Source organism: Salvia miltiorrhiza, unplaced genomic scaffold (assembly GCF_028751815.1).
Source record: "Salvia miltiorrhiza cultivar Shanhuang (shh) unplaced genomic scaffold, IMPLAD_Smil_shh fragScaff_scaffold_19_1, whole genome shotgun sequence".
NCBI lineage: Eukaryota > Viridiplantae > Streptophyta > Magnoliopsida > Lamiales > Lamiaceae > Salvia > Salvia miltiorrhiza.
In genome coordinates, this window is record NW_026651441.1 from 1 (window position 1) to 24,910 (window position 24,910).

A 24,910-nucleotide genomic window follows, 5' to 3' on the forward strand; every position below is an offset into this window, starting at 1 on the left:
CCAGGGCTCGGTACTCGCAGGGCTGCTCTGAACAGCGCTGAGTTTGGCAAGGCTGGTAGAGGTGATATCGGCAGAGCTGGTCAGAGCAGAACTGGCTTCGATTCTGCGCTGGAGATGTCGGCTCCTCTGCTCTGGTACCGACTCCTCTGCTCTGGTATTCGACTCCTCTGCTCTGGCTTGGGCAGAGTGGATCTCGGCAGTGCTGCTCTTATCAAGGGTTAATGCATATGTATGCTCAAAAGGAAAAGATTCAGGGATGCAATTGAAACTCGATTCTATCCGATTTTTATCCAATCGGGAAAGGTGGTCAGCTACGTGATTCTCGCTCCCTTTCCTATCCCTGATTTCTACATCAAACTCTTGCAACAGTAAGACCCAACGGATGAGACGAGCTTTAGCCTGAGGTTTAGTCATCAAGTATCGAAGTGCAGCATGGTCACTATGGACAATGACCTTAGAACCAATGATGTATGCTCGAAATTTATCCAAGGCAAAGATCACAGCAAGCATCTCTTTTTCAGTAGTGGTGTAATTTACTTGAGCGCTATTCAAAGTTAAACTAGCATAGTAAATCACACGTAACATCCTATCCACACGCTGACCTAGCACCGCTCCTACAGCAGAGTTAGACGCATCACACATGATCTCAAAGGGTAATGACCAATCAGGTGCAATCACAACCGGGGCAGAGCTCAACTTAAGTTTTAATGTTTCAAAGGCATGCATGCAAGAGTCATCAAATTTAAAAGGAACGTCCTGAGCTAGTAGTTTGCATAGAGGTTGGCTAATTTTAGAGAAATCTTTAATGAAACGTCGATAAAAACCGGCGTGACCTAAGAAACTCCTAATCCCTTTGACATCAATAGGGGGTGGCAACTTTTGGATTACCTCCACCTTAGCTCTGTCGACCTCTAGTCCATGCTTAGACACCACATGACCCAAGACAATCCCACGAGTAACCATGAAATGACTCTTTTCCCAACTCAAAGTTAGGCCACTTTCAATACACCTTTTCAACACTACATCAATCTTAGTCAAACAATCATGAAAAGACTGCCCAAAAACTGAAAAATCGTCCATGAAAACCTCCACGAATTTACCAATCATCTCAGAGAATATGGACATCATGCATCGTTGAAACGTCCCGGGTGCATTGCACAATCCGAACGGCATCCTCTTCCATGCAAATGTCCCAAAAGGTGTGGTGAAGGCAGTCTTGACTTGATCTTTCGGTGCGATTGCGATTTGGTAGTATCCTGACAAACCATCTAGAAAACAATAAAAATCATGTCCTGCTAAACGATCTAACATTTGATCAACAAAAGGAAGAGGAAAGTGATCCTTTTTGGTGACGGCATTGAGTTTCCTGTAGTCAACGCACATCCGCCATCCCGTGGTAGGACGCGTTGGCACCAACTCCATCTTGTCATTCCGCACAACCGTCATTCCTCCTTTCTTTGGCACGACATGCACCGGGCTCACCCACTCACTATCACCGACAGAGTAGATAATCCCTTCGGCCAGAAGCTTAAGGATTTCCTTGCGCACAACCTCCATCAGCATAGGGTTCAAGCGTCGCTGGGCATCTCTCTTGGGTGTAGCTCCTTCCTCCAAGTTGATCCTGTGCATGCATGTGGCTGGACTAATGCCACGGATGTCACCTATGCTCCATCCCAGTGCTGCCTTGTTTTTCTTCAATACTTCGAGCAGCGCTGCTTCTTGCTCTAAAGTTAGAGTAGCCGAGATGATAGCTGGCTTCTCCTCGCCTTCTTCCAGAAAAACATACTTGAGATTGGCGGGGAGTTCCTTCAGTTCCAGCGCTGAGCTCGGCAGGGCTGGTGGGGCATCGCTGAAGGGCAGAGCTGGCTTCGGCAGCTCTGTCATTGTCAGAGGCGGCTGGGCAGCGCTGAACTCTTCAGCTTCCCTCGCTAATTCCTCTATGTCGGCTGATCCTGCGCAAATTTCCACGCATTCTTGCTCCTGTAAAAATACCTTCTCAACCAAGCCATTAATAGCATCTATATATGAGCATTCAGTCACAAAGTTGGCAGAAGGCATAGCCCGATTTTCATGCACTGAGAAAGACACTGATTCCCCTAACACTGTCATTTTAATAGTTCCATTTTTGACATCAATCAAAGTGTTAGTGGTCGCCATAAAGGGTCGTCCTAATAGCAGAGTGTGGTCTCTGCCATTCTCATGCACATCCCCAATCTCAAGGACTACGAAGTCAACAGGCACAATCAAATCCCCGACTCGCACCAGAATATCCTCAACTATCCCACGGGGATACCTAACGGACCTATCAGCGAGTTGTAGACACATGCGAGTGGATTTCAAATTACCTAACTCTAATTGTTGAAAAATAGAGTAAGGCATCAAATTAATTCCCGCTCCCAGATCTAACATACCCGTGGCTTCCTTACCATTTCCCAAAGCAATATTAATCACAAAGCTACCTGGATCGCGCTGCTTTGGTGGTAAGGATTGCTGCATGATTGAGGTCGCTACTTCTGAGACTAGAATCTTCTCATTGTCCCCGAACTTCCGCTTGTTGGAGACCAATTCCTTGAAAAACTTCACATATGCTGGGACTTTTCTGATCACATCAAGGAGAGGAAGATTCACGTTCACCTTGGCAAGCATGTTGTAGAAGTCGGCGAACTGTTGGTCTTGCTTTCCGTTGCTCAATCTGCCCGGGAAGGGAATCGGTGGTCGATAAGGTGTAGAAGCTTTGTGGAGCTTGACCTCCTTCTCCTTCTCTTCTTCCTTTTGCTGGTCTCCCTTTTCTCCATCAGTCGAGTTGGGCAGATCTGAACTCGGCAGCTCTGGTCTGAACGGAGCAGAGTTCGGCAGCTCTGTTCTGATAAAGCCAGAGGGATCTGTTCTGCTCTGGCGGAACGGTTCCTCTGCTCTGACAAGGTCAGAGGAATCGGTTCTACTCTGACGGGACGGTTCCTCTGCTCTGGTTTGTGTTGGAACCTCCATTTTGTTATCCAAAATCTTACCACTGCGGAGAACAGTTACAGCAAGAGCTTGATGTGGCTGAGCAGGTTGGCCATGAAATTTCCCAGGCTGCTGTTGTTGTTGGATTTGATTCAAGGCACCGGAAAGTTGTCCAACCGTTGTCTCGAGCCTTTTGATTGTAGATGCTTGGGCCTCCATACTTTGTTTGCTGATCTCCATAAAGGTTTACAGCGTTTCTTCGAGCGTGGATTTTTGTGGTGGAATCGGCTGTGCACTCTGTTGCGGAATGGATTGCTGCTGCTGGTATTGTGGTCTGTATGGTTGAGAAGACCTTTGCTGTGGTGGGAAATACTGTTGTTGTTGTTGATAGCCTATTTGGGGTGGTCGACGGAATTGATTCCCCCCAAAATTTTGATTTCCCCATCCAGCATTCGGCTGATTTCTCCATCCTCCAATGGCATTTTGTTGGCCTTGATTCATGTTCTGCCCATAGGGTCTGCTTGGCCCTTGATTGTAGCCTTGAAATCCTTGTGCCGCATAGACCTCAGCTTGCCCTTCTGGAGTAAATTCTCCCATTCGATGGCACTCATTGGTTCCATGGCTGAAATCTCCACATATACCGCAAGGCTCAACGTACTGCATGGCTGGATTCGGCGGTGCTGACATCGGCAGCGCTGGATTCTGCACCGGAGCTGAAGTTTCCATCTTTCCCATCTTAAGATGCTCCACTTGTCTCACAAGATCGGCAACTTGCTTCTGCAGCTCAAACTGATTTGTCACGGCACTAGCCTCCACTCTCCGTCTACGGATTGACTTCTGTTGGGAGCTTTCGGCCAAGGTCTTGAAAATCTCTTTCAGATCTGCCGCAGTCTTCCGAGCTATGTTTCCTCCTGCCGTGCTGTCCACCATAAATTGGGCAGTTTGTACTAACCCATCGTAGAAGAACTGCATCAACATCACATTAGTGAACTGATGTTGAGGGCATTGACGGAGGAGTTCTTCATATCTTTCCCAAGCTTCGTGCAAAGGTTCGTCCGCTCCTTGGGTGAACTCCATTATTTTTGTTCTCAGCTCCTGTGTCTTGTGACTTGGGTAGTATTTCAGCATGAATTTTTCACAAGCATCTCCCCATGTAGTGATAGAGTTGGGCGGCAGAGATAGCATCCACGTCCTTGCCCGGTCTTTAAGTGCATAGGGGAAGCACTTGAGCTTGAGTTGGTCCTCCGTGAGAGTAAGCAGAGGAATCGTTTGCACTTGCGTGCAAAAATCTCGGATGAATTGCAGCGCATCCTCGCTTGGCATCCCGTGAAATACCGGCAGCAAATTCGAGTCATTCGGCTTGAGATTATAGTTTCTCACAGCAGCAGGGAGTACTATTGCTGACGTGTTGGTATCACCGATAACCGGCCTGGTGTAGTCTCCCATGTATTCCATGTTCTGTGCCATGACTTCTTTCTCCTCGTGTGTGTTCTGCACTGGTTGGTCAAATTCAGAACCAGCGGCTTCCTCCTCCTTTTCTACCTTGTGATCTGCCGTGTCTAAAGTCTGCTCTATACGGTCAGAGCTGGCTTCCGAGTGCGCCTCAGAATCGGAGTCAGAGTATAGCACGTCTGCTCTGGGAAGTGTGCGAGTGTTATCCAGCGGGGGAGTTAGTTTTCTTTTCAGACTACGTCGTCCCTGCATACACAACACTTAACACACGGATTACATGCACCGGGTGGAAGGGAAAGGAAAGTAGTAACGAGAAAAACAGAAATTAAATAAAGCAATTAAAAACGACACAACTACAACGCCTAAAACAATCCCCGGCAACGGCGCCAAAATTTGACTCAACCTAAACACCTCTAAGTTGACTCACAAGAGTACGAGGACATCCTAGCAGTGATAAGCTAACCCAAGTCGATCTCACAAGGAAAGTTTTTAAGGGCTTCTAATTGTATCATTAGAAAACAGTAAAGAAAGCAATAAAGAGATTGATTATTAAACTAAGACTTAGAATTAAAAACTTAATTAAAAACCGAATTATAAAATTCAACTAGACGAATTAAACTATTAAACCCTAGGCAAGATTTTAAAGAACCTAAATTAAACCTACTTATGAAATAAAATACTTGTGAATTTAAAGACTTCTAATCTAGGCGTGAAACTAAAGTGCATAATTTAAAATGCATGCATGAAAAGAAAACATAAACATAAACGAAAAGCATAAACATGATGAAACAAAGTAAATTGAATTTAAATACGAAAAACCGTAAAAACGTCTTGAATATGAAATTGTGTCACTCAATCACAATCCAAGCATAAAAACTAAATAAAACTAAATAGAAACCTAACTAGAACAATGAAAACTCGAAACTATGAAAGCACTAAGAAAGCAATTAAATCCTAAGCTTCGGATGCCAACAGCTCTCTAAGATGGCTTCTAAAACTAGGGCAAGAATTAATTATACAATGAAAACTATGGCCCTATTTATAGACTTCAACTCCTTCTGGATCACCATGGAAATTATCATGCAAAGTCGGACTCTAAAAGGAATAGAATCGTAGATGATAAGGTAACTCCAGCTATGACGCGCTCAGCAAGTAATCTCCACTCGGGCGGAAATCGCGGCTCTCGCCAGAGGAATGGCTATCGCCAGAGGAACGGATGACTTCTCTGATCTTGTCAGCGGAATGGGTTCCTCTCTGGTATTGATTCCTCTGACGTATCTCTACCCTCTGGCATATTGACTCCTCTGGCGCCTTGATTTCTCTGGCGCTTCCTCCGCTCTGGCGCTTCCTCCGCTCTGGCGGGTGATTTCTCTGGCGCATGCAATTTCTCTGACACGGAGCTTTGCTTCTCTGACTTGGTGCATTTCTCTGCTCTGGCTTCCGCGGCCTGGCTTGTCGATTTCTCTGGCTTGAGCAGATTTCACTGCTCTGACCAGCGACTTCTCTGGCTTCTTCGCTTCTGCACACCAGAACACCAAAAACGCCACTTCTCTCCAAAATTGCACTCTTCCAACTCGAAAACCTAAATCTCCTGCAAAGCATAAAATAAACCATAAAACGCACCAATTTCCAGAAGATTTAACTTAAAATATGCACATGCGAACCCCTAAAATTAGAACAATTAAGCATAAATCAGTTATCATTGTAAAGAAAAGATAGGTGATACTAAGTTGGCGGGAGATAATCGGAACCCCCTGAATTCGCCCCCTGGTTCGAATTTGTTAAACATGGAAGAGAATCCTTGGGCACTATAACAAATGAGAATGGCAATACAGGGTTGCCTTGCCGTAGGCCGCGTGTTGGTCGAAGCTCCCAATAGACCCTAATGTTGAGCAGAAACGAAAAGAAGATAAACTAAGCGCACCTCATAACCAGATTGCACGTCTGTTTCGAAAAACCCATGTGCCTCGTGACCGCTTCAAAATAATACCATTCCACCCGGTCATAGACTTTACTCATCATGTTTAATTTCAGTGCAGGGAACCCGTTCTTTCTAGTCTTTCTTGCTCTCAACTAGTGTCGGCACTCAAAACTTATCAACACATTATCTGTGATTTGCCTCCCTCTAATGAATGCACTCTGTATTTGATCAAGAGTAAAAATTTAAAATTCCCTATTCCTTAAGTTATATGTGAAAAATACCCTCTTTTATAAACATAAGTATTCTATGCCCTATTCTTTAAATACCCTTTGATTTGATGGGTTTGTCTGGTTTTTTGTGAAAGTCTTACACATTTGATCGATTTGACAGCCATCAGTCAAAAAAGTCAACGATTTGACAGTTATCAGTCAAGAGTACATATGACCGGAGGGTGGCTAGATCATGTTTCCGTGCCGAGCACCAAGTGTGAACTTGTTTCGTGGACGGAGGGAGTATTTCTTTATGTCGATTATTACTTTTCATCACAATAATAATTACTTCGAATAATTCATGTCTTTGAACCCAGTCCTGACTGGCAGAGCAGCGGAGGGCACAGGCTCGGAGCGAAGGGCGCGGTGGTATACTTATTTTGATGAAATAATTATTATTGTAATAAAAAATAATTATTGATATAAAGAAATGTAATGTTTCAAAACATTAGTTTGTTTCACGTCGATTATTACTTTTCATCAGAACAATAATTACTTTGAATTATTTGACCCAGACCCGCGTCTAAATTCTCCTGGACCCGCGTTCAAACCAGCCTAGATCCGTGCCCAGACTCGCGCCCCAATCCCGACCCGACCCATCTGATGTATACATTCGTTCTAATAAGAGAATTTGTGTTACATTTTATATATTGGCTCTTTAAATTTTTTCAACTATGCTTCATAGCTTATTTGTTAATACTACAAATATATATGTCTAAAAATACAAAACTTTGGGGAAGACGTCAAAATCATTTGGTGTAACTAAAATATTTGGCGCATGCACCCGTCATCTCATATTAATCGTTCTCTTATTTTATGTGGGCTCCTATTATTAATAATAACGTGAGTTTAGTATTCTGATTATTTAATTTGAGATGGCATATTTGAAATAGCGTATGGGCCCCCTAGTAAAGCCCAACGGGCCAAGGTCAAATAGCGGAGCGAAGCGTGTAAGCGTGAGGATGGCACGTGCCAAGCTGATGCCCACACTCTCTCCAGTGAAAGATCCGGTGCGGCAACGACAATACCTGTACAAAAACACCGGCACACGTGGCAGCGGCACGTTGGTCCTACCAACCCGCCAAATTTGTAACAGACAAAACATAAGCAGCCCGCGCCATGGCTAAAAGGTGTTAGTTAAAACGTCGGGGTCGTTGGAATTGTTTAGAAAGTTAATTTTTAAACAAAAACCGAATTAAATAAGTTTGAATCTGTGATGAAGGCAGCACACGCACGGCCTGAATCCCCATTAAATTGCAGCTCAATCCTGCCGTGGAGAACTCCCTTTTTTGGTCCCTCGCGCCATTGATGAAAGGTGGTGGTCTCGGCGACGGCGTCTTGTCGTTAAATGGGCGGCGGGGAATCCGAGAAGGAGGAGGACTGGCCGGAGCCTTCGTTTGCCGGGGCCAGACTGGTTGACGCGCCCATTCTCTTCTTCGTGGTTACTCACAAGGCTTTCCGTGCGGAGCTCGATTTCGTCCGCCGTGTGGCGGCGGAGGCCTCCGAGGGCGGCGCTGTGAGCGGCGCAGTTGTCGTTGACCTTAGCCGGAGGCTGGAGTTTTTGAAGCTTGTGTATGATTACCACAGTGTTGCGGAAGACGAGGTTAGACTCATTTCCAACAAAGCTGATTTTAGTAAATACATGATTTTTTTTTTCTGAGTTGAGATATGAACTTTCAATTAGACATTCTCCATTGTCAATGTTAAGATTTAGTATTCTGCTTTTGAAGAAGAAACTAAATTGTGAAGAAGAAGAAGAAGAAATTAGGGCAATTTTATGCTTTCTTTTTCCTTACTTGATGATGCACCCGAATTGGGGTGCGTTGACTTGGAGGAGTAATTATAGTTGCCAACGTTCCTTTTTGCTAGGAGAAATTTACCTCTATGTGAAAATGATGAATGCATTTGTGCTTTACCTACTTGTACATTTACTTGTTTGATCTTGACGTTCATAATTTCTTCAACATTTTTTTTTTACTGTCTGATGTTAAGAGAGCTTGAATATGAAGCACATGGCTGCTATTGTGCGATGGGGAATTCATTCATTACATACTACAATGAACTTGATAATGGTTTAAACTATACCTAACTAAAACTCAATTTGCTTCAGACGGATAAAACAGAGAAGATTTTGTTGTGGTAAACTTGGTTACAGAATGTAATTTGTGATATCCCTTAGGTAATCTCATTTGTTTAGATTAAACAATAATTACTTTCATTTTTTTATTTTTACGAGTCTACACCGTATTTCTGTTGGCGAGGGGATGCATCAAGGTAGTCCCAAATACAAATACTCATGTGTTGTTGTTGTTGTTGTTTTTTTCTCTTCTTTTTTTTGTGATATACCTTGAAAAACTTCAGCTTTGATATTTTTTCTGCTGAATTTTGCAGATTCACCGTGTGTCAATGACTCAAAATTGCAAATCTAATTCTTAAATAACAGGTTATCTTTCTGGCGTTAGATGCTCAAGTAAAGAATGTGGTACCGACGTATTCTCTCGAACATAGTTCTATAGATGATAGCTTCAGTTGCATCTTCCACTACTTGGATCTCTTGATGAACAAAGATGAAGATGCACATGAAATGTTTCAAGATCTTATTTCTTTGATTGGTACTGTGCAGACCATGATTTGTCATCACATGCATAAAGAAGAGGAGCAGGTATCTATCGAAGTTTTCAACTTTTAGCAAGTCAGATTTATTCTTTCCCCTTTCTCCGCAAGTCCAGATAGTAAGGGTTGTAGTCTTCTAGTAGCTTATTTGCTCTTCAAATTACTTGACGTATTTTTCTTTATTTTCTTAATGACTTAATGATGGAGCAAAAGTGATAATAATTTAGAGCTTTGAAGAACTGTTCACTTCTCAAGACTTAAAACAAAAAGTTGAATTCACAAAATTGAATGAATCAGTTGAGATCTAAGTATTCATTGTTTTTATACATATAACTTGTGTGGATGCAGGTTTTTCCTTTGCTGATGGAGAAATGCTCTCGCGAAGAGCAGTCTCAGCTCATCTGGCAGTATATGTGCAGTGTGCCCACCATACTACTGGAGGAATTTTTACCGTGGATGACTCTTTATCTTAGTACAGATGAAAAAGTAGATGTCCTACATTGCATAAAGCTTATTGTGCCTAAAGAAAGGCTGCTTCAAGAGGTAGATCCCAAGCCAAAATTATCAAGCAATGTCATTAAGTATCTGAAATTGGTAATGAACTCCACAGGTAGTTGTTTCCTGGATTCAGCACGAGAGTTCTTCTTCTGGTGCCAACAGCATATATGGAAAAAGACATCAACTTTTAACTGGATTATCCAATAGGGACATACATAAGCTATATCCACTTCAGATTTCCTGTGACCGAGAACAGCAATTCAAGAAAGCATGTTCAATCCAAAAGAACTGTGTGGAGGAACCCGTCAAGGGTATGCATATATGGCATGCTGCTCTGCGAAGAGATCTCAATCAAATTATTGAGGAATTGCATCATATAAGAAGCTCAATCTGTTCTGCTAGTTTGTCTTCGGTTATTGTTCAGCTCAAATTCATTGCAGATGTCTTGATCTTCTATAGGTAACCATGATGATTAATTTTAATTTTTTGGTACAAGTCTCCAACTCGATTGGGTTGAGACAATTTTGTGAGCCCATTTGATGCTTGTGACGCTTTCCTGTCTCATTTGAATGCAGCAATTCTTTGGATAAAATATTCTGTAATTTGTCAAATCTTGTGGCGGAGAATAGCATATCTCCATGCAGTCCACTCATAGATGAATGCCAGATTAAAGTTCTCCGAAGGTTGCTGCTTTATGAATCTCGAGGTTCGATACAACTAGAAAACTTTGTGGAGATGCTTTATCAGGAACTGGAATCCCTTGTAAGAGAGCTGGGTAAAAACTTGATGCTTCTTGAAACTGAGGTACTATTTGCAGTATGTTAATTATCAATTGTTCATTATTTTAAATGTTTTTCATAATCTAGTCAATATATCATGAATACCGTTATAGGAAATGCTGGTAATTATGCAATTCAAGCCGTAAAAGATTTGAAGTAAATTATGGATTAACAAGGCAATTTTTCTGTGAAGCATCTTGAAAAGTTTTCTATAGGGAATTGTATGAATGTAAAAGTGAAGTAAAAATTAATATTTGATAATGCTTTGTATTTTAGAATCTTAGTGTGAAATCAAAGTAAAGCACAGATATTCATAAAATGATCAAATCATATTTAGAATGTCAAACGATTGAAGGCTCCAAAGTACACCACCAATCAGACAAAATCTATCTGTCTAGTCAAAAGTGTGACAGCAATCAGACAGACCTACATAGTTAACCCATTGACAATAATACTTCTGATTGTCACATTTATAGAATATAAATTTGAGTATATCTTTCATCTATTTAAGCACACACATAATCAACTGCTTTAATCGTCTCTTTCAGTGGTTTGCTTTTAAGTTTCATATAGTTGGAAGTGAGTTTTGTTGCTTCAGTAACTTTATTCTTCAGTTTTTTTCCAGGTTTTCCCATCCATCAGCACGAGTTGCACTGTTGAAATGCAGATGTGGTTACTCCAGGCATGTCTTTATATGATGCCACTCGGGCTGCTAAAGTGCACTGTCACTTGGTTCTCGTCTCATCTAACCGAGAACCAGTCAAAATCCATTCTAAAGAAAGTAGAGCTCGGATGTCCTGCAATAAGTAAATCTTTTACATCTCTACTATGCGAATGGGTCCGCATTGGTTGTTCAGGGAAAATCTCGGCTGAAAAATTTAGAGAAAATCTGGAAGAAATGTTCAATGGTAGAAGCTTTTACTTAGCTGAGCAAAATAGGCAGAAAATCATATTCTCTGATTGGATGTTCAACCCAAACTCAACAACAAAGATAAAGATAACTGCAGACTTTCCATCTTCTTCCGCCTCTAAGGAAACAGGAGAGCATGATGTATTTTATCCAAGTGAGATGAATATTCGCATATTCTTTTCTCAGAAGTTCAAAGGAATGCTATCACTTCAAAGAAATCTTGTGGAAGCTGACCATGTTACTTCCATGACTCTCGAATCTAGGCCAATGGATGCTGTTTTTTATTTCCATAAAGGTCTGATAAAAGATCTGGAGTATCTTGTCAGCTTATCAGCTAAGCTGGCTGCAAATGTTGGATTTCTCGCTGAGTTTAAGAAGCGCTTCAAGCTTTTGCATACCATTTATCAGATTCATAGTGACTCAGAGGATGAAATTGTTTTTCCAGCTCTGGAATCAAAGGGAGCACTTCAAAACATAAGCCACTCCTACAGCATCGATCACAAGTTGGAATTCAAATATTTCATGAAAACTTCCATAATCCTGGAAGAGATATCTGAATTGCATGATCAGCAGGGAAGCAAAGAGACTAGGGTGCGGTTGGACAAGTTGTTTTCGAAGCTCCATCATACTTGCTTGTCCATGCGTAAGGTACTATCTGATCACATGTATCGTGAAGAAGTTGAAATTTTTCCTTTGTTTCGTGGAAGCTTCTCTGTTGATGAAGAAGAAAAGATCATAGGCCATATGCTTGGGAGGACGAGAGCGGAGATTCTGAAGGAAGTGATAACCTGGCTGATGGCACATCTAACTTCTGATGAGCAGCAGGCCATGATGTCTATATGGCTCAAGGTTGCTAGAAATACGAAGTTCGATGAATGGCTACGGGAATGGTGGGGAGGTATGACTGAACATACCTTATCCACAGTGCAAGAGGGATCAAGACCTCCTGATGACCCCCTGGAAGTTGTTTTAACGTATCTGCTAAAGGATGGTACTCAAATGAGAAAAGTAGGTCATGACAGAGAGACACAAAAGGGATTTTATAGCGAGGATTGTAAGCATTATGGATCTTCTGATGTTCATAAATCGACTTTCGCTGGCGGAGGGAAGGATGCATTCCAGTCTCAAGACTTATGCCTAGCTCAGAATGAGACTGACAAAAAGAAACTCAATGAAGCGGATAAGATATGCCATGATGTAGCAGAGATAACTAGTACAGAAAATCAGAAGTTGAGCCACCAGGAGCACCCTCTAAGCATGAACCAGGAAGAGCTGGAAGCTGCAATAAGAAGGGTCTCTCGTGACCCTAATCTGGATTCTCGGAAAAAAACATATTTAATCCAGAATTTGCTAATGAGGTAATGGCATAAAAGATATCATTGGTGAAATGACAATTCAACTGCTAGTAATTTTTTTGTCTGCATGATGCCATCAGTAGATTCTATGCAATTTAAATTTTTGTGACTTGTTGAGATATGTCAAACTTCATTAAATCAGCTTATTTTAGTCCCTCAGATGATTAACTTTTCTATTATGCATTGGGTTGACTTGTTTATGTAATTACAGCCGTTGGACTATAATGCAAAAGATGCAACATGAGGCTTCTGTTGGAAATCACGAGGGAGATATCCCAGGTCAAAGTCCTTCTTATCGAGACCCTCTTGGAGTAACTTTTGGTTGCAAGCACTATAAGAGAAATTGTAAGCTTCTCGCTCCATGTTGCAATAAGCTTTACACATGCATACGTTGCCATGATGACCACCAAACAGACCATTCAGTGGACAGGTTAGACTAGCATGAATCAGGTTGCTGCTCAAATTATTTCTTTCTCTGACGTGTAAACTCATTTTTACATTTCTTGCTGCAGAAAAGCTATTATAAAAATGATGTGCATGAAATGCATGGTAATTCAGCCAATCGGGCAGAAATGTATAAGCCAATCTTGCAATGGCTTCTCCATGGGAAGATACTATTGCAGGATTTGCAAATTGTTTGATGATGAACGGTTAGTTGATTATGCATATCTGATTATCAGCTTTGAGGCTTCATAGTACTCTTCCTTCTCTTAATAAAACCTCAAAATTTCAGAATAAAGCCTACTTGTCAATGAAATGCAGTTTATAGGTATTATATTAGTGAATGATCCTAACTGATATTTCGGACAGGCAAATATACCATTGCCCTTACTGCAACTTGTGCCGAGTTGGGAAGGGGCTGGGCGTTGATTACTTCCACTGTATGAAATGCAATGCTTGTATGTCGAAGTATCTCTTTGTACATATATGTAGAGAGAAGTGCCTCGAGGATAACTGCCCAATTTGCCACGAGTACATCTTTACATCAAACTCTCCAGTCAAGGCACTTCCATGTGGCCATTTGATGCATTCATCTTGTTTTCAGGTATTACCATTCTCTAGAATTTATCTTATATGAATTCATGATTTTTTTCTTTTCAAAATCGACATCTTATTCCCTTTTTCTTGCTGCTAGGACTACACTTGTTCTCACTATATTTGCCCGATTTGTAGCAAGTCACTGGGTGACATGCAGGTTAGTTTATATTCCTTTCTTTTAATTGTATTTTTTCAGCAAAATAATATTAAGATGAATGCCTTGTTCCACTGTTCCTCTTCTTGTTCGAACTTACGCAAAAATTTAGTGGTGTTCAAAAATCTTCATCAATCTCCAACACAGGTGTACTTCGGGATGTTAGATGCTCTGTTAGCAGAAGAGAAAATTCCAGAAGAGTATTCTGGCCGGACTCAGGTGTGCTAATTTGTGATTCTTGAATTTGAAAAAAGTAACCGTAAGACAAAATGATTCAAATATGCCTGCGCAATGGATATGCAGGTTATATTGTGCAACGACTGTGAACAAAGAGGAACTGCCTCATTTCATTGGCTTTACCACAAGTGCTTATATTGTGGTTCGTACAACACAAGGGTTCTCTGACTTGAATTCCCTGAAAGTTTTTATGTCCTCATGACTAGATGTAGATATATCTCCTTTACGATTTATGCAACTGGTATGAAACAATTGCAATTTTCAGTAGATGAACTTATTTTAAGCTACTCTATCGCCATTTTCCCTCTAGTAGAGAGATTTTGGTAAAACAACCTATTGTAGGTTTCTGTACTTAGTTCAATAAGTGAATAAATGATGATTTCCAGATGCGTTATTCTGATTTTTTTCAGAAAGTAAAATATCATATGAGTCAAGGACATTGTGTGTTGATATTTTTACTTTTCCAGCATATATTTTCTCTGAAGTCTCAAAGGATATACTGTGAGACTTCTGACTATAACAAATAGTTTGATGTGTACATTTTATGATATAATCACATTAAAAGAACACTAATGTATTTCACAATTCGAGGTTATAGTCTAATGACCGACGAGAGTAGTTTCTCAAATCTCCAGTTGTATTGGGTAGGACAAAAGCTATGGATGTTAGTTCTAGATTATACGCAAGTAGTCTCATTTATCTTAGCTATTAAGATCTTACAAGACAGAACTTTTTCAGAGTTCTTCCTTTAGATGTGAGTAGCTTTTGTTTAGAGAAAACTTTCTTCGTGTAAGCTTCTTACTAGTATAAAGCAAACACTTACTCCAAAAACTGTAGCATTGACATATATTTGTTACATATATTTGTTATTATACTCGTATGCTAGCCTTTTATGCCATTTGTGTTGCCTGTTCCACCTTCCTACTGGTCAGCACGACTATTTTATATTTATATTGATGGTTGATACATTATTATCAAGCTGGAAATTATGTTCTAAATAATTTCTTCCATCTTTCTACTTATTGATCTAATTCTCTAAAGTTCTAATATTTCCATAGATTTTTTATTTCTTATTCATCTCCTAATCATGAATGCTACAAGCCTTTATCTGTTCAATGAAATTTATGAAAATCTCGTCTTGTGAGTACATTCTGACTTATTTGATCATCAATACCTTTCAATCAGTCTGTCAAAATTATCCAAGACCGATGAGGTGTTGCTGTTAGCTTGTACATTTTATTTTTCCATTACGTTACCTGTTGCACCACTGATAAGGGGTTGACATGATTTCTTATATTTGCGGTTGAAAAACAAACTACTGTGATTTTATCAAGTCTTTTACTGTCATACAGTTTTTCATCTTGCTATGGGACTGAAAAAGGTAATTTCTTGAGGCAGGCTAATAAGGATGTATAAAATTACAGTCTCAAATTCAATTGAGGTGAGAAATTATCTCCTACATCTTAGGCTAAGTGAATTGAGCATTAGTTTTCTGAAGAAAGACTGACTTGTTCATTGCATATGAAAATGTACACTTAAGACGAAAAATATATATATATATAATGTGAATTGTAATGCTTACTTTATGAAAGTTGTGTATGATTGAGAAAATAAATATGGCTTCCCAATCAGCCAAGGCTCTTTCCTAGAACATCCACCATTTTGATGTTATTAGTTGAAGCTTGTAAGGCTAAAGCATGCTGCAGCATTCTTCAGTTCGTTCTCTGCTATTTGCTCATCAGACTGTCTGCAATCTCTAACCGACGAGTCCAAACTACATGTTCGGTTGAAACATGAGTTCTTGTGATGGAATATATGACTAAAATAGTAGTATCATGCTTGGCAATGAGATATCTGAATAACAATATTGTTATCGTGTCGAGAGAATGAGGTACCTGGATTCGTATACTTCCTTGGGACCAATATAAGATTGTCTGTCGTCAATATTGTCAAAAAATGAATACATCTCATTGTAATCTTGTGGGACTTGTGGGACCTGAGGTATGGTTTGTGAAGTAGGCATTTGTGATTGCATCACCGCTGAATTGGCATTGTTGTTGTAGTCGTTGTTGCTATAGCTGCATAGCGAGTCGACATCATTACAGTCTTTGTTGTAATGATCCCTATTGACATTATTGGAACAAGAAGAGGGATGTGCTGCCACAAGGTTATACTCTGGCTGGTCGTCTTGCTGGATGAGGGCGGCGACCATGGCCGTGTTCCCTGGAGGCGCCATGCCTAACTGCAACTGAGAGAGGTAATCATCTCCAGGCGACGTGTCTTGTTGTTGTTGTTGTTGCTGACGATAGTAAAGTAGTTGTTGCAGGACGGCGTGGAGTTCCTTCTCAGCTAGTTGAATCTGATAGGCGAGGTTCTGAACTTCGACCAAGCATCCGCAAACGGGGTACCTCTCGCGCATTGCAGCATGGAACTTGACAGACTTGATGGCGATGGCCCTCTGGTCGGGGTGGAGCTCCTTGAGCAGTTTCTGTATGTTTTTCACTCCAAACAATCTGTGAACATTGTGGAACACCTGTGGCTGATCGGCTGGGAAGAAGGGTGCAAGGAGGCATTGAGGGGTGCACCTCCGCCTCTGGAACTTGCACGACGCGCACGCCTGCCCGCTGTTGCCTCTCAGGGTCATCCTCAAAATGGAAGCATGGTGGTTCTGTTCTGTTCTATTTTCTGAGAGAGAGAGATGGGAAGAGAGTGATGTCAAGTGTTTGTGTGAGTGTTGGGATTTTGGTGAAAGACTGAGTAAAATTTGTAAGGCGAAAATGATGGGAATGTTTGTTTGAAATGTGGGGACAAGTGGAGGTTTATTAGGAGATTCCTATTTTGCTCAGCAAAATATGGATTTCCTAACTTTGAGGGGCTATGCTATTTCTAGTGGCTGTGCCCGGTTTTGTCGATATTATGTTAAGTGAAAGTCAAATGTTTTTTTTTTTCCTAAAAAAATGTCAAATGTTTATTTAGTATGTTTTGAATTCGGATTTTATGTTGTAATTAAATTAAACGTGGCAGTGTGAATGGTAATACATTTACAAGAATATAGGAACATTCAATTTTGTGTGCATATACAATGTTCACTCAGACAATGGATAAAAATTAGTCTATAATTTGTCGAACTCCTCCAACCTGACGTCACCTGTAGCAACTTTCTCGCACTTCCAGCGCAATAACGTGAGCCACTCACGCACCATGGTATACTCGCAGAGCTCATATTCTTCCTCTCGTATTAATTTAAAATTAAAAAGTTGTATACATAATCATATGAATATTACTCATTTATCTTGTTAAATTGAGAAATCATTTTAAAATCATATTATCACCTTTTAATTTGCAATTAAACTCAAAATTGAATGACAATTATTAGAGTAGTTAAATAGACTTTTAAAATCATATTATCATTTGTTCAATCTCGACAAATTAGCAATTTGAACTTTTAAATAGACTTCAGCTTTTCATGCATTGTGAATTCGTGGTACGAATAGAAAGAAAAATCTCATTGATTTAAAGGAACATTAAAAGTGTGTTGGTTTAACGATAGAATAATTAATGAAGTTCATTTGGTATGGCTTACCATTGCTTTTCTAGTTCACGGTTACAACCTCTCTAAGTATAACTAGTATTACTCCCGTGCGATGCACGACAATACCTACTTAATTAAAATAGTAAAATAATTATATTTTTTAAAATATTATATTTAGATAATAAAATTCTATAAGTTACTTATATTATTATATAAAATAGCTATAATAAAGATAGTTTCGTTAAAAATGAAGATGAAACTGTTTCATCTTATAATTGAAGGCGTATGAATGATCAAGATCTTAACAAAAACTTTTTATCCAATAATTATTATTATCTATTTAAAATTTCCACCAAAATATCTAGATATTTTTCTTTCTAAATTTCTATTAGTCTTGAACGAGTTTCTGAAACTTTTAATTACTTTTTACTGATTTGCATTTCACAACATATTTTTTTGAGGTGTTAATTGACTGTAAATTCACAAACTATAAGTGAATTTTGGTATTTTTTTTCAACTATATAAAGTTGCAATATAAATACATAAACTTTAGCTCATTCTGAAATTTGCACTGAATTTTAATTTCGTCCAAATCCATATTAAAGATGTATAATATATACACATTATATTAAAATAATTTATACAAAATTTTTACTGAAATATATACAGTACTAAAATATATACATATGTATAGATAGATACATACATATATATATATATATGTGTGTGTGTGTGTGTGTGAGAGAGAGAGAGAGAGAGTGTGTTAATATATTATATCTATATATACTTTTTTATATTTAATGAATATAAAGTTTAAGTTTAAAATTTATATTTTGATAAAATAATAGTAACAAATACAACCTAGCAACAATTATCCTAAAATAGATGATCAAGGATCATGACATTTTAAATATTTTTTATGCATTAAATGAATAAATTAATTCGATCAAATTCAACCAACAAACAATTAAACTTTCCAACCGAAATTATAAGTGATTTTGTCAACAAAAATGGTGCGATTATAAGTCATATTTAAGAGATAAAAAATTAATTAGTTCTATAAATTATAGTGCCATGATTATATTATAATTAATTTGGTGCAATTATAATTTATACACAACTATAGTGACTTGATTAATCTTAAATGTTCATTTATTTTATACTTGCTAACTAAATGTTCATGAAAAAAAGAATAAATAGATAAATAATTTTGTTAAAAGTCCATATAAAATCATAAATCTTGATCAAGGTTAATATTTTTATAATTTTATTTAGGTTTACTAAATATGGTATATACATTAACTGGAGATTTTATGATCATTTTAGACAAAAAAATATGTACATATTTTATTAAATAAATATGTAACTAAATATTGTATATACGCTCTGAAAATATTTTATGATCATTTTAGATAAAAATATATGATTACATGTTTCATTAAATATACAGGTGTAAACACAAATTTTATTGTATTCAATTTAATGAAATACAAAAATGTGTACAAATCCAAAATATATGGATTGATATGAATTTGTTGCGGGTTGCGACTTGATCCTCTGATTATCCTCTTCGAAGTTTCGTGAAATCTTTGGAGGGAAGTACGCCTTCTTGATCTCCTGTGATTTGTATTTGATTTGATGACTTGAATTTGGCTTTGATGACGTCGATCCAGAGGGCTTCCACCTTATTTCTGAATCAAACGTTGACTTGATGAATTTGATGAAGAACTAGTTGACTTCCTTGGAGAACGCCTTGATTGTTGGAGATGACTTCGTTGTAGTGAATTACTCCTTCAATGCTTGAGCTCTCAAATGATTTGTGTGTGTCCTTATGAGCTTCCTACATCTCATATTTATAGTTGTAGGAAAAGCTAATTAAGGAAGCTTAGGGTTGGGCTTCAAAGCATGAGCCCGTAAATCTTGGGCCTAGGGCTGAGGTGGCACAATATGATTGGATCTTCTTGATTCATTTCCTTTTATGCAGAATTTGACACATGGAAGCTTATGATTGGCCAATAAATCCACATAATTAAATATCAATTATATATTTATTTAATCTTGGAATGATATTTAATTTAATTCTAAAATATAAAATAAAATATATAATTTAATATTTAATTTATAATTTCCACATGGCACAATTTAATTGGCCATAAATTTTAATTGCCTACAACAGGTAACTAAATATTGTATATACATTAGGTGAACATTTTATGATCATCTTAGACAAAAATATGTTGTTACATATTTCATTAAATAAACATGCAATATTGGTCATATAAGATAGTAGGGAAGTCAATCTAGCCCGAAACCGTGGGCTGGCCCTATTAACCCACCATCCGAGAGGGTTAGGATTGAATATTTTCAACCCGATAAAAGTTACAACCCGATTAGCCCATAACCGAATAGCCCGGCACCCGATAGGGTCGACCCGACTAACCCGATGGGCTAGCCCGAAACCCGAGTACTTAACTTAGAATATTTAGATATAAAAATAAAGAATGATAAAATATTATAAAGTCTCCTCATTTCACTTTTCTTTATTTTTGAGATGCATTGGTTCTATGAGTTCAAACTATTGTTGGATATTTTATTATTTTTTCTTTAACAAAATTGAACATTTTATTGTTACCAACTTATTTTATATGTTATGTAATCTTGATGTTTTTCACAATATCTCATATTTTTGCATTTAGTGCTTGCTATATAATTTATATCTTTGATTTCTATGTATATTTTATACATTATACATTAGACATTAAAAATAACAAAATACAAATGATTATTTTATTTTTACGCCTTTAAGCCAATTAGCCCGATGGGCTAGCCCGAAACCCGAACGTTTAGGGTTAGGGTTGGAGATTTATAACCCGAAAAAATCTCCAGCCCGATTAGCCCGCACTCGATTAACCCGGAACCCGATAGGGCTGGCCCGAAATTCGGTGGGTTGACCCGATTGACATCCCTATAAGATAGTGTTAAGCTACAATGTAATTTTAAATAAGAACTACACGGTAAAAACTATGAAAATGTGATAAATTGTATCAATAGAAAAAATTATAGTAATAAAAAATATTTGTATAATCTAGCGTAGACGAAATGAATAAAAAAAATTAGAAACAAAAAATTATTTCCAAATATAATAAGGTGATTTTTGACGGGAAAATATAACTTACTATTTTTGAAAGTGGTTGTGCTTATATATATATATATATATATATATATATATATATATATATATATATATATATATAAGGTTAGGTTCTATGACAACCACTTTCCTAGATAGAGAACAAAGACCAAATCATGTGCGTCGATCTTGCTTAATTTAACGGTTCATATGATTTTCTGGTTTGATTTTTCATGTAATTAAATATTGATTAATTACATTTATTTAATTCGAAAAGGGTAAATATGTCCACTTAAATCCACTGAAATCTGGGATCACATTGAACAAATCCCGAAAATTCCTCTCTTCCCGTTCTGGGACCTGATCCGTCAATAAACGTAATAGGTGAACATTAGTATGTTCATTTGTTTTCTAACGAACATATCGACGAACATTAGTATGTTCATTTGGTTTTCTACGAACATATCATTGAACATTAATATGTTCATTAATTTTTCTACGAACATATCAACGAACATTAATATGTTCATTAATATTTTCTACGAACACTAGGTTCAAACTCCTTAATTAACCAAACTTTTGCATTATTTTTGCAGAAATCAACCAACAGAATTTATACAAAGGTTCTACCTTCAAACACCCAACTGAATTTTACAAACCAACAGAATTTACCAACATTGATTTTGTAGTACAGAACCACCAAAATAGTAAAATTCATAATTAATGGGATTTTTGTGTGATTTAGCAAAAAAAATTACTAATATTTTTTTTTTATCAAAAGTATCTTATTTTTGTGTGATTTAGCAAAAAAAAAATGGCCTACTATTTTTTTTTTTATCAAAAGTATCTTATTTTGTAAGATGTCCAGAAAAGGTTGTAAGAATGACTAATATGAAACTAAAAATTTATTTTGTCGCTTTAATATATAGTATCTTATTGTATTATTAATTTAAGTATTTTTTTGAAACATTATTAAGTATTATTTGTATATTAAATAACAGTAAAAACATAAGGCAAATTCTCAAACATTCAAAATAGTATTTCGAACAAATCAATTCCTTAATTATTAATAACATGTTGGGGTGGTGCTCGGTGGTGGGAAGAAGTGGGCAGTTGGGGGGGTGGGCGAAAATTGTGGAGAAAGGGGGAGGAAGAGATGATAGATGGTTCATTGATCACCTTCAACACCGTCTTGGGGATGGGATGAATACAATGTTCTGGGAGGACGTGTGGGCTATTAACAAACCTCTTAAGTTCTCTTTCCCGAGATTGTATAACTTGTGTTCGAATAAGAAAGGCCTCGTCGGAGAGAGTGGGTTTTGGGAAGGAGAAGAGTGGGTGTGGTCGGTGAATTGGAGGAGGGATTTGAGGGAAATGGAGACTGGTCAGGTGGAGGAACTTTTGAGACTTGTTGCTGCTTTTGTCCCTTCTACAGGTTTAACTGATGGATGGATTTGGAGGGCAACTAAGGACGGTAAATTCTCAACAAAGTCGGCTTATGATTTGGTGGCGGCTTCCAGAGAGGCGCAACAAATTCAACCGGCTGAGATGGCTATGGTTTGGGAGGCTCCAACATCACACAAAGCCAAGGTGACGGCGTGGAGATGTCTTAGAAATCGTTTGGCTACCTGTGACAACTTGAGAAAACGACAAATTCAAATTAGTTGGGAAGAGAGAGGATGCAACGCCTGCGTCGCTGGAGAGGAGTCGACGGAACATCTGTTTCTTCATTGCCCGAAAACTGCGGCGGTGTGGGACCAAATATTCCAATGGTTACACATCAAAACGGCAAATCCTAGAGGTACTCTTCATCACTACACTTCCTTCATCTCTGCTGCCAAAAAGAAGAAAGGAAGAAGATTGCTAAATGCGTTATGGGTTGGAACGGTTTGGACGCTTTGGGAAAAAAGAAACGACAGTCGCTTTCAAGGAAAGATTTGGGATATTGAGAGACTTGTTTTACAGATCAAGGGTAGACTTTGGAGTTGGAATGAAGTTTATAAAGTTTTGGAGTTGAGAATCCCTTTCACCATGTGGTGCTCAAAGGGTTTCAATCTTTCATTCTTGTTTTGATTGGCATCTCTTGTGCCTTGCTTTTTATCTCAATAAAAATTTAATTTTACTGATAAAAAAAAAATAACATGTAGTTGACTCTTATGGACAATTAACTAAATAATTCTAATAGGACTGATTCATATGTATAATTAATAGTGATGAGGAGTAAAGTACGCGTGTCTTTAGGGTGTAGCGAACGGGAACGGCCAGAGCTGGGCCTGATCAAAGGAGAATCGCTTTAATTAGCATTTCTCGGAGACACTACAAGAAAAACACGCGTTTAACGACCGAAATTAACGACCGAAAATTTCGGTCGTTAATTTTGCGGCCTTAACGACCGATTTACGACCGATTTTATTTTTTATTTATTTTTATTTTTTAACGACCGAAAATTCGGTCGTAAAAATTATTTTTTTTATATTTTAATAATTTTTTTAATTTTAACGACCGAAAATTCGGTCGTTAATATATAATTTTTTATTTTTTTATTAAAAAATTATTTTTTTAAAAAAAAATTATTTTTTTTAAAAAAAATTATTTTTTTTAAAAAAAATTAATTTTTTTAACGACCGAATTATTCGATCGTTAATATTATTTTTAATTTTTTTTTTAATTTTTTTAATTTTTTTTATTTTTTTAATATTTTTTAAATAAAAAAATATTTTTTTAATTATTTTTTTAAAGACCGAATTTTTCGGTCGTTAAAATTATTTTTATTTATTTTTTATTTTATTTATTTATTTTTATTTTTTTATTTAATTATTTTATTTATTAACGACCGAATAATCGGTCGTTAATTTTATTTTTTCAATTTAAAAAAAATTTTAAATTTCGTTTTTATTTTTATTTATTTTTATTTTTATTTATTTTTATTTTTTGATTATATATAAATATATATAAATATTTAATTATTTTTTATTAATTTTCTATTTAATTATTTTTTTCAAATTATAGAGAATATTTTGAAAATGATTGTTATTTTCATAATATTATTCTATAAAAATAGATAATATTGATTATTAATAAAAATGTGATATTATTTGCAAATAATAATAAATTATTAGATTTATTATAATAAATTATTAGACTTATTATAATAAATTATTAGACTTATTAGATTTTCTAAATTATTAGATTCATTATTTTCAAAATATTAATAATTTTATTATTTTAAAATAATAAAATTATTTTTCAAATATTAATTTTATTAATATTGATTATTTGATTTAATATTGATTTTGTTGTATATTTGATTGTTATTTTTCATACTCATATTTTCTTTTCTTTTTTTATTATTTTAAATTCGATCATATATATATCGTCAATGTTTCGCCGACACCACAAATCTTAGTTATTATCTCGACATATTATAAGGTTATGAATGATTAATGATATTTTATATTGAATTAGAGTTTAAATGAATTAATAGGTACTATATATATCAATAATACGAGTGTTCTCTATTGGTGACTACTCGAAAGGAACTTCAAGGTTAAGCGTGCTTGACTTAGAGCACAAGTAAGATGGGTGACCTACTGGGAAGTTCATCAAATGGTATGCAATTAAGAGCGTGCTTGACTTAGAGCACAAGTAAGATGGGTGACCTACTGGGAAGTTCATCAAATGGTATGCAATTAAGGTCAAAATACATTAGAAATACACTAAAAATACTTGTGGGATACAAAGATATAAAAAAAAATATATATATTTTTTTTTCGAAAAAAAAATATTTTTTTATTAATTTTTAACGACCGAATTTTCGGTCGTTAAAAATAAAATTTCGGTCGTTATTTAAAAAAATAAAAAAATAATAATTTTTTTATTTATATTTTTTATTTTTTTTTCTCTTTTTAACGACCGAAATTTCGGTCGTTAAAAATAAAAAATCGGTCGTTAAATTTAACAACCGAAAAAACGGTCGTTAAAACTCGGGCGACGATGCAAACAACGACCGAAAAAAACGGTCGTTAAATCGGTCGTTAAAAATATTAACGACCGATTTTTGGGTTTTAACGACCGAA

General features: G+C 37.0%; 2 protein-coding genes and 1 long non-coding RNA gene across 4 annotated transcripts; 2 read left to right on the top strand and 1 right to left on the bottom strand.

Annotated features, from left to right (window-relative positions):
- The first annotated feature begins 7,730 nt into the window (after positions 1-7,730).
- Positions 7,731-14,566, top strand: LOC131002787 (zinc finger protein BRUTUS-like At1g74770). Its single transcript, XM_057929257.1, has 12 exons — positions 7,731-8,191; positions 9,032-9,250; positions 9,550-9,744; positions 9,812-10,158; positions 10,275-10,503; positions 11,104-12,746; positions 12,955-13,173; positions 13,256-13,393; positions 13,554-13,788; positions 13,879-13,938; positions 14,083-14,154; positions 14,239-14,566. Exons 1-12 carry the CDS (start codon positions 7,937-7,939, stop codon positions 14,338-14,340), a joined length of 3,714 nt encoding a protein of 1,237 aa, XP_057785240.1. The 5' UTR covers positions 7,731-7,936; the 3' UTR covers positions 14,341-14,566.
- Positions 14,567-14,698: 132 nt separating this feature from the next.
- Positions 14,699-16,816, bottom strand: LOC131002788 (LOB domain-containing protein 27-like). Its single transcript, XM_057929258.1, has 2 exons — positions 16,068-16,816; positions 14,699-15,946 (listed from the first exon to the last, which is right to left on the bottom strand). Exons 1-2 carry the CDS (start codon positions 16,814-16,816, stop codon positions 15,844-15,846), a joined length of 852 nt encoding a protein of 283 aa, XP_057785241.1. The 3' UTR covers positions 14,699-15,843.
- LOC131002789 (uncharacterized) lies at positions 16,201-17,147 on the top strand. Of its 2 annotated transcripts, none has more exons than XR_009094411.1 (2): positions 16,201-16,429; positions 16,490-17,147. It is a non-coding gene; the product is annotated as an uncharacterized LOC131002789 (long non-coding RNA). The 2 variants fall into 2 exon arrangements; XR_009094410.1 differs by having other exon boundaries at positions 16,499-17,147.
- Positions 17,148-24,910: the final 7,763 nt, after the last annotated feature.

Bases quoted from the DNA above. Each gene is read 5' to 3' on its own strand.
- LOC131002787 (XM_057929257.1), top strand. From the start codon at position 7,937: ATGGGCGGCGGGGAATCCGAGAAGGAGGAGGACTGGCCGGAGCCTTCG. The intron at 10,159-10,274 runs GTAACCATGATG...ATTTGAATGCAG, and splicing joins GATGTCTTGATCTTCTATAG to CAATTCTTTGGATAAAATAT. The intron at 13,789-13,878 runs GTATTACCATTC...TCTTGCTGCTAG, and splicing joins TGCATTCATCTTGTTTTCAG to GACTACACTTGTTCTCACTA.
- LOC131002788 (XM_057929258.1), bottom strand. From the start codon at position 16,816: ATGACCCTGAGAGGCAACAGCGGGCAGGCGTGCGCGTCGTGCAAGTTC. The intron at 15,947-16,067 runs GTACCTCATTCT...CCGAACATGTAG, and splicing joins AAGGAAGTATACGAATCCAG to TTTGGACTCGTCGGTTAGAG.